Genomic DNA, 8,102 nt, shown 5'->3' with positions numbered 1-8,102 from the left:
TGATGGCCAGAAACCGAGCACTCAGGCCCCGGTGGCGCACACTGGTGGCCACCCCAGGAGGACGCAGGCTGCAGGGGGCACGCTCCACCGCAGGGGCTCATTCTGAAACCAAGCGGTTTCCAGGAAAGCAAGACGCACATGTCCCCTCCCAGCCTAAGCCACCTGTCCTTCGCTGCCCAGAAAAGCCCCAGCACCCACGGAGGGAAGAAACCCGACCGCGGATGGGCGCGGGCCCGCGCAGGCACTTGGTAGTAGACCCAGGACTTGGGCCTGCGGCCCTCTCCGAGCCTGCACAGCAGGCAGGGAGCCCCAGCCTTGGGACAGGGGGCCCTGTACTAGCAGATCAATAAAACGCTTTCTTTCCTCCTCGAAACCCTTGCTCCTGGGCCAGGGCTCAGTGGCAGAGCACTCGCCGGCACGAGCGAGGCCCGGGTTCGAGCCTCAGCGCTGCACAAAATAAACAAGTAAAGCCATGCTGTCCATCTACAACTACAAAACAATAACCAAGAAACAAAGCAAAAACTTTCCTCCTCATTGGCTTGGCAAAGGAGGCGAGGATTGAAACAGTGAAGAGGGCCGCAGCGTGGGTTTTGGCGGGACGCGCTTGGTGCGCAGGCGCGAGGGCGTGTGTGGGCGCAGGCGCAGAGCTACCTGCCTCCCCACCCACACTATAGGTACACCCTAGCGTGGGTTTGGGGTTTTGGCGGGACGCGCTTGGTGCGCAGGCGCAAGGCCATGTGTGCGCAGGCGCAGAGCTGCCTGCCGGCCTGGAAGCATATCCCAGCCTCGAGGACCTCGCGCTGTTCTGGGCCTCGCCACCAGCTGTGCAGTTGCAACAGCATGGCCAGCTGGGTGTTCTGTAACTACTGCTTCCAGTCGCCTAGAAGGACATCGTCCTTCAGCCTGACCAGCTGTGGGCACGTGTACTGTGACGCCTGCCTCGGCAAAGGTCTCGGTGGGGCCGGGCGTGCCTGAGGGGCAGAGCGGGGGGGGGGGGGGGGGGGGCGGGGTCCCCAGGAGCAGAAATCCCTGAGGGACTGGATGGAGTGAGGAGTATGGGGTGGCGGTTCCAAGGGCAGAGCCCGGAGTATGGGGACTACAAAGCCCCCGCGGAAGGGGGAAACCCCACAGCGGACGGGAACTCCTGGTTTGGAGCAGGCTAGAGGGTTACACAACCAGGGATGAGCTAAATTCCTTCTGAGAATGTTTTTTTGATGAGGTAGAGTTAATACAAGGAAAAAGAGCAATTGTGAAAATTCACAAAGCAGCACAACCTGAGAAATGGGGTCATGGTCAAGGATATAGTCCAGCACCAAACCTGGAAGGTCCTTGGGCACTGCTGCCCTGACTCCCTCCGTGGATGACCGTAGGCTGGAATACCACCAGTGGGATCATACAGCGTGCAAGCTTTCCTTGCAAGATTCCTCTCAGTTTGCATGTTGTGGTTCATCTGCTGTCCTTGCTGTATGGTACACCACACCTTACTCATCGGATGGACTGATGGGCATGTAGGGTGCCTCCAGATTTGTCTGGCAGATGGTACTACTGTGAACACTCTTGCTCGTGTCTGATTTTTGTTTGGTGTAGATAGGACCAGGAGTAGAGTTGCTGAATTTCAGGTATGTATTTAAATCCAAAGTTTCTGTGGCAGCTTGGGGAAAAAGTATTTTGGAGTGAGAACATTTTCAGGAAAAACTGTACAATGGAACATGTGAGAGTGATTGAGGATAGGATGGGACTGTGAGATGGAGAGAAGTGATGGGTTTGGAAGATATTAAGTGGATTTTCAGCATACTTGAGTTAAGCAAGGCAGGGAACTAAGCAGGGGCTTCCCTGCTCAACTCTGGAGAAGGGACCAGCTGGGTGGAATGAGGCTCACAACTTCATATGTGAACACTATCCTGTGAGCGCTGTCCTGGGAGGAGATGGAGGCAATTGTATATGTGGATCTGGAATTAGACAGCTTGGAGCATATTCTGGGAACTGTGTTGGTTAGCTTTCCTTTGTTGCGATCCTGAGTAAAACAAAAAGAGGAGATTTCAGTCTATGGTCACCTGACTCTTTTGTTTCTGAGTCTGTGGTGAGACAACATCATGGTGAGGAGCACATGGTACAGCAAAGAAGCTCACCCTTGGTTTTAGGAAACAGACTGGGGACAAGATATACCCTTCAAGGGCATGCTTCCAGTTACCTACTTCCTCCACCTAAGGCCCAAGTCCTAAAGTTTTCACCACCTCCCAAACCTTCAACACATGAGCCTTGGGGGAATATTCCAGGTCCAACTTTAACATTTTGCTTCTAGCCCCCAAAGGCTCATGTCCACCTCACAATACAAATTGCATTCAGTCCATCTCCAAGAATTCCCATAGTCAACAGTTCCGTCATTACTCCAAAATCGAGTCCAGAGTCTCCTCTGAGACTCTTAGCTATAAGCCCTGTGAAAATCAAAAGCATTATTCCAACAACCAATGACACAGGATAATCATTCCCATTCCAAAAGAAAGGAATAGGAGAATGCCAAGGAAGGATCAGAACAAAACAAGACCAAAACATAACAGGGCAAACATTAAATCCAGTAGCTCCGTGTCCAGCATATGTCCGTGTGATAATGGGATGTGGGCCCCAAAGGTGTTGGGCAGCCCTGCCCCTGTGGCCTTGCTAGCTGCATCCATCCTACGTGGCCATTCTTTTGCACTGTCTCTGCTCCTTGTCTGTGGCTTTGCTCTGGAGATGGTCTATTTCTGGAATCTCTTTCTGGGCTCTCCATAGCATCTTTAGCTTTATTCTTAAAGCTCCACATACTACCTTTTCTGAGACTGCCTTCAGGCATTGTAAGCCTGCCTCACTGCCTAAAACCTGAGTAGAAACTTTTGCAACCCCACAATTCCTACATTCTGCATGCCTGCAAAACCAGCAACTCGTGAACAATGGCAGGGTCTGTTTGAACAGCAGCTGGGCCCCCTCAGACTGTGGCTGCAGTGGCCTTTGAGTGCTTGAATGGTTGAACACAGTGAAACAAATCCTAGGGAAACAACTTCCTACCTGGCCCACGGGAGCAGGGCATTCAGGCACTCACAAAAAAAAAAAAAAAAAAGTCTTTCAAACAAGTTTTATTCTTCTCATACTCTTGGGTTACTATAGGTAGGGTCTAGTCAGTTCTTGAGATGTCCTCAGGCATCTTGCCTATTGTCTTAGTACAAAGCATTTGGTTTCTTTTTGTTGGTGCTAAGCCCTTTAGCAATGCTTCTTGCTCAACTTTATGTGTGCTCCTTTTCTGGCCAAATTGCAGTTTTTTAGATCTTTCCATTCAGCTTTTTGCTTCCAATTCTTACTATAAATTTGACTAAAAGAAGCCAGCAATGCCCATTCCACAGCCTGAATGCTGCCTTGAAATTTCTTCCACCAGATTAATTAGTCCATCACCTTTAAACTCAGCTTCACACACAGTCTCAGGCCATGAACAAAATGTAGACAAGTTCTTTGCCAGAATGCATGGGTGGCCTCTAGTTCAGTTCCAGTAGAATCCTCATTTCCAGCCCAAACTTCATGAGCATAGTTTTTACTATCTATTCCTATCAGCATTCTGGTCTTCTGAGATCCTACTAGTTGCCCATTAAGTTGTGCTTATGGCGTTCCAAGTTTTTTCTAGCCTGCATTTTTAGACTTTTCTGAATCTCCTCACAAACCACCTCCAAAGACTTCTGTACCGTCACAGCAACAACCCTACTTCTTGGTACCAGTTTTCTGTGTTAGCTTTCCATTGCTGTGACAATATGCCAGACATACTTGAAAGGATAAAATGTTAATTTTGACTAATGGTTTTAGAGGTTTCAGTTCATGATCATCTGTCTCCCATTGTATCTGGGCCTATGGTAAAGCAGAACATCATGTCAGGGAGCACTTGGAAGCACAAGGTGGCCCACCTCATGGCAGATGGGAAGCTGGGGACTGGGGAAATTATATACCCTTCACAAACACACCCTCAGCTGCCTGCTTCCTCCAAAGGTTGTGTGGGGGGGGGATAGAAAGTAGAGGTGTCAATGAACTGGACTTCCCAGTGAAGACAAATAGCAGTGTTTGGATGTATCTGATGGACTTGTGGCATCCATCATTGATGATCTAAGGTGACATTAAAATGACAAAGACACTTGCCTTTGTGGTGTCGGGAGGTACAGAGACAGGGCTCACTGTCAACTCTGTTGCTTGGTAGAGGTCCTAGGACATAGGGAAATTCCCAGGGACTTCTGGCTCTCGGAGCCTGAGGCTAAAGCAGGTTCCAGTTGGCTGAGATCATAGACACAGTGCTGGGGGCACAACAAGTTCAGGGACACACAATAAAAGGTGAAAAGAGGTGGGAGTTCTGGGCAGAGCCAAGCCGTGGCTATCCACTGTTCATAAGCCCTCTTTAGGCTCTTGGTGTACTTCCTCCCAGACTTTTTCCTATAGATGCAAAATTTTAAATAAAGAGTGATACACGTGTGTATGCCATTTAGTAATTTGCTTTCATTAATTACTAGGGCATCTTTCCTTTAAAATAAGTTTATATCATCATTTTTAAGGTTTTAAAAGATCTTTAGTCACTATGCCCTGAGTTATTTGATTCCCTACTAGAAATTTAGATTTCCTGAAATGTTGTTGCTACACACTACTTGCTCACCTACTTGGTTTTTTCCTTTGAAATATATACATCCTAGTGGAATTTCCAGCCTTGGTATGTACACATTAAGGTAGACCAGCTGCCCTCCAGAGAAGGTGTATCCATTTAGATCCCCAGTAATGACATGTGGGTGCCTGTCACATGTCAAGACATGTCATGCTGGCTTTCGCAGTTCATTAGTGCCTTGGATTCTCTTTCTGTGCACCTACCGGCTATTTGCACTTTTGCTGATTGCTCATCAGGGTCCTCTTCTTGGACTGGTTCTTTTTAGTTGCCTCAGAAGCCCTGTGTATCAGATATCAACCACTTTGTCTGAGCTGTGAATGATTTCCACTGTTGAGCCTCAGCCCTCCTCCCACTCCAGAACACTTGGGTTTTTATGAGACAGCTCTGTAATCTTAATTGAGCAGCTTCTGGTTTGGGGGTTGCACAAGAGGAATTTACTAACTCCAGAATCTGCAGAGAAAGAAAGTGGGGAGGGACATGCTGTCAAGGTGGATGTTCTTAGGAGGGGGTGCCTTGAGTGTGAAAAGAGGGAAGGAGGCCATTTCTGAGGCTTTGGGAAGGGACCATTTAATGCACACCCTGCCCCCTTCAGTGCAGGGAACTGGGGCAGAGTGATGACCACACAGACTTGCAAGATGGAGAGGAAAGAGGCAGTGAGCTGGGAGTTTCTGCTGGTGAGTCCAGAGCAGAAGGCAGGGAAACAGTGGGTTGCAAGTGGGGTCTGCTTTTGCCCCTCATTGAACATCCCCACAGATGCTGTTTAAAACCACAAGAAAAGCAGATGGGTTGCAGCACAGTGTGGCAGACCCAGGAGATTGGAGTCTGCAGATCTGTCGCACCACCTTTCCAGTGGAGTGCCCCGTTCCCAGCTACACTGACCAGCTGGGCTCGTCCAGTTGGGTGGAGTGTGCTCCCTAGAAGGACAAGGCGCTTGTGAACTGGTGATGGCTGTCAGCCCCAGGCTCCATGCTGACCAGTGGAGAACTGAAACCAGAGGGTCTGAGGAGGTGGCCGGTGGGGTTTTCCACCATGCTTGGGAGGGGCTGACTTCTTAATGATGCTGAGTGCTGTGGGGGTCCAAGGTGTGACCAGGCAACATGCTGACCTGGGCATGGGTCTCTCCATGGAGAGCCAGGGCTGAGGACCAGCTACTGGAGCCCCACTTTCCAGAATGACACTGAGTGTTACGGAGAGGAGGTGGTAAACCAGGGCTGAGTTGGAGTTGGAGCTGGAGCTGGGCAGCTGGGTGAGCTGGGTGTGGGCAGGCGAGGCATGCTGACCTTTCCTCCTCAGGCCCTAGGACCGGCTCACGGCAGTGAGATGGTGCCCAGTGAGTGGGGACGTGGCCCTCCATGGAGTGGAGGCCTCGTGTGATGTCATGTGGGGAGGCCCAGTGGGGAAGAACAAAACTCATTTCATCTTTTGGGTGGGTTGTAGGAGCCATTTTCATTATAAATAGTTGGAATTTTAAATTAGGACATCACTGTATGATCTAGTTGCAAGGAGTGACTGTGGTGGATTTAATTTAAGTGTTCTCTCTTAATAGGCTCTGTGTTGGCATATTTGCAAAACAGGAGGAAAGGGATGGTTGTGTAAAGTGTTTAGCTGTCTACAGCCACCCTCACCCGAGTCTGGACTTGTGGTGCTGCAAGTCTCTTAAAGGAGCATTAGCATGTCCACATTTGTATGTCTTTAGAAACACTGCAATGTAATGCAACAAAGTCTGTTTTATTTTATAGGTAAAAAGGATGAATGCTTGATTTGTAAAGTTCCTTGTCGTACAGTTTTGCTGTCAAAACATGTAAGTTGAAATCTGTGGAATTCAAGTATTAATCACAGTAGTACTTTTAATTTGAGATTCTTAGTCATGTGTGGTACTAAAATTTTCATTTGTTCTACTAACTTAACTGGATTTTCTATCTGGGTAATCAGAGTTCAGTTAGGATCTTGTTTCTAAAACCTTAGCACAGCTTCCTTTCTTGGGCCCAGGTCAGCCTTGTGCAGGGTTGTTGGATTGTACTGTGCCCCTGGAAGTGGAAGTGGGTAGGAACGATGGCTCCAGCCCAGGCCAGCTCCCTGAGAGGGGAAGCTGTCCCTGAGGTCCTGTAGGTGAAGGAGTCCAAACCCTGCTGGGGATGGCCTGAAATGATGCCTTTGGTCCTGTCTACAGAAGACACCAGTTTAACTTGTTTTTAGTTGTAGTTGGACACAATATCATCTTTATTTTATTTATTTATTTTTATGTGGTGCTGAGGATCAAACCCAGGGCCTCACACATGCTAGGCAAGCGCTCTACTGCTGAGCCACCCCCCCCCCCCCCCGTTCCCCTCCTTTTCTTCCCCTTGTCTTGGAGCATATTCTCCCTGGGCATGGAAGGAGTGGGGCCCTGAGGCACAGGGGTTGCCAGTTGGCTCTGACTTGAGTTCTTCCCACTGCCCTGCACAGTCCTAGAGGGGCAGCCACCTTCCTTGTGCACCTGGAGGTCAGGGCTGGTCATCTGTGGTTCTTTCTAGAAGCAGTAAGCCTACAGTCATTTGCTTTCTCTTTTAGACCGACTCGGACATACAGGCTTTCTTCATGGGCATTGACGGACTCTGCAGGAAATACTCCCAGGAGACCGCCCAGGTAAGCCGTGGTGCTGCTCACCTCCGAGACAGGGCCAGTCCCTGGTAGGGCAGCAGGTACTTACATCTGTGATGCCTTTCACCTTGTTGGAGGTACAGCCTTTCCAGCACAAAACTTCATATTTTGACACAGTGTTTGATCCATTTTGCTGCTGCTTGTGTTTGGGTGGCACATTGGGACTCCCCACCTCTGTTGTGTCCTGAGAAGCTCCTGGGCTGGGTTCTCTGGGTTCAGGCAGTAGGTTTCTTCTTGAAACTGTCCTTTGCTCATACTCACCCAAGGACCCACGTCCCCACTTCATCTGAGTCTTGGTGGCGTTTGGCTCCAGGGCCCTTCCCTTCCAGACACCTCTTCTCTGGCTCCTCTGAGGAGTGCCTCCCGGGAGCTCCTCCACCTGTTTATTCCAGACCCTCCTCCCACCGACACACACTGTGCTTCAGTCCATGCCCTCCTACCTCAGTATGGACTAATGTGTGTCATTGTCCTCTGTGCCAGCCCTGGATGTCACTGAACAGCTTACAGTCTTCTGTCTGCAGGGAAACAATCCAGGAAGGAGGGTCATCCTCTGCCCCACCTCATTCCTCCTGCACCCATTCTGTTAAAGATACGGTGCACACCAACATTGTCTACCCCACCTGGGGCCAGGTTGAGTGGAGGACAGCCAGGAACTGCCTCCAGCAGTGCAGGAGGCCAAGGGAGAGCAGGCGGCCACCTCAGTAGACCCCAGCAGCATCCTCCTTGGCTGTTAGCCCTGTGTTCAGGCTGTGGCCAGCCAGGCCTCCACACTACCTCTCCCTCTCCAGGAACCCATTCC

The 8,102-nt window shown here is 50.0% G+C and overlaps 1 protein-coding gene across 3 annotated transcripts in view; it reads left to right on the top strand.

Annotated features, from left to right (window-relative positions):
• The first annotated feature begins 761 nt into the window (after nt 1-761).
• The window catches only part of Rnf212 (ring finger protein 212), a 34,262-nt gene continuing 26,921 nt past the window's right edge, over nt 762-8,102 (top strand). For all 3 annotated transcript variants that reach the window (XM_078020805.1, XM_040292857.2, XM_078020804.1), the window contains exons 1-3: nt 762-949; nt 6,403-6,464; nt 7,214-7,288. In XM_078020805.1, the coding sequence (XP_077876931.1) occupies nt 841-949; nt 6,403-6,464; nt 7,214-7,288 (246 nt within the window). In that variant the 5' untranslated portion in view covers nt 762-840. The remainder of the gene's footprint in view (nt 950-6,402; nt 6,465-7,213; nt 7,289-8,102) is intronic.

This window comes from Ictidomys tridecemlineatus, chromosome 9 (genome assembly GCF_052094955.1).
Source record: "Ictidomys tridecemlineatus isolate mIctTri1 chromosome 9, mIctTri1.hap1, whole genome shotgun sequence".
NCBI lineage: Eukaryota > Metazoa > Chordata > Mammalia > Rodentia > Sciuridae > Ictidomys > Ictidomys tridecemlineatus.
The sequence above is the reverse complement of the archived record's forward strand: the minus strand, read 5'-3'. Positions and strand labels throughout refer to the sequence as shown.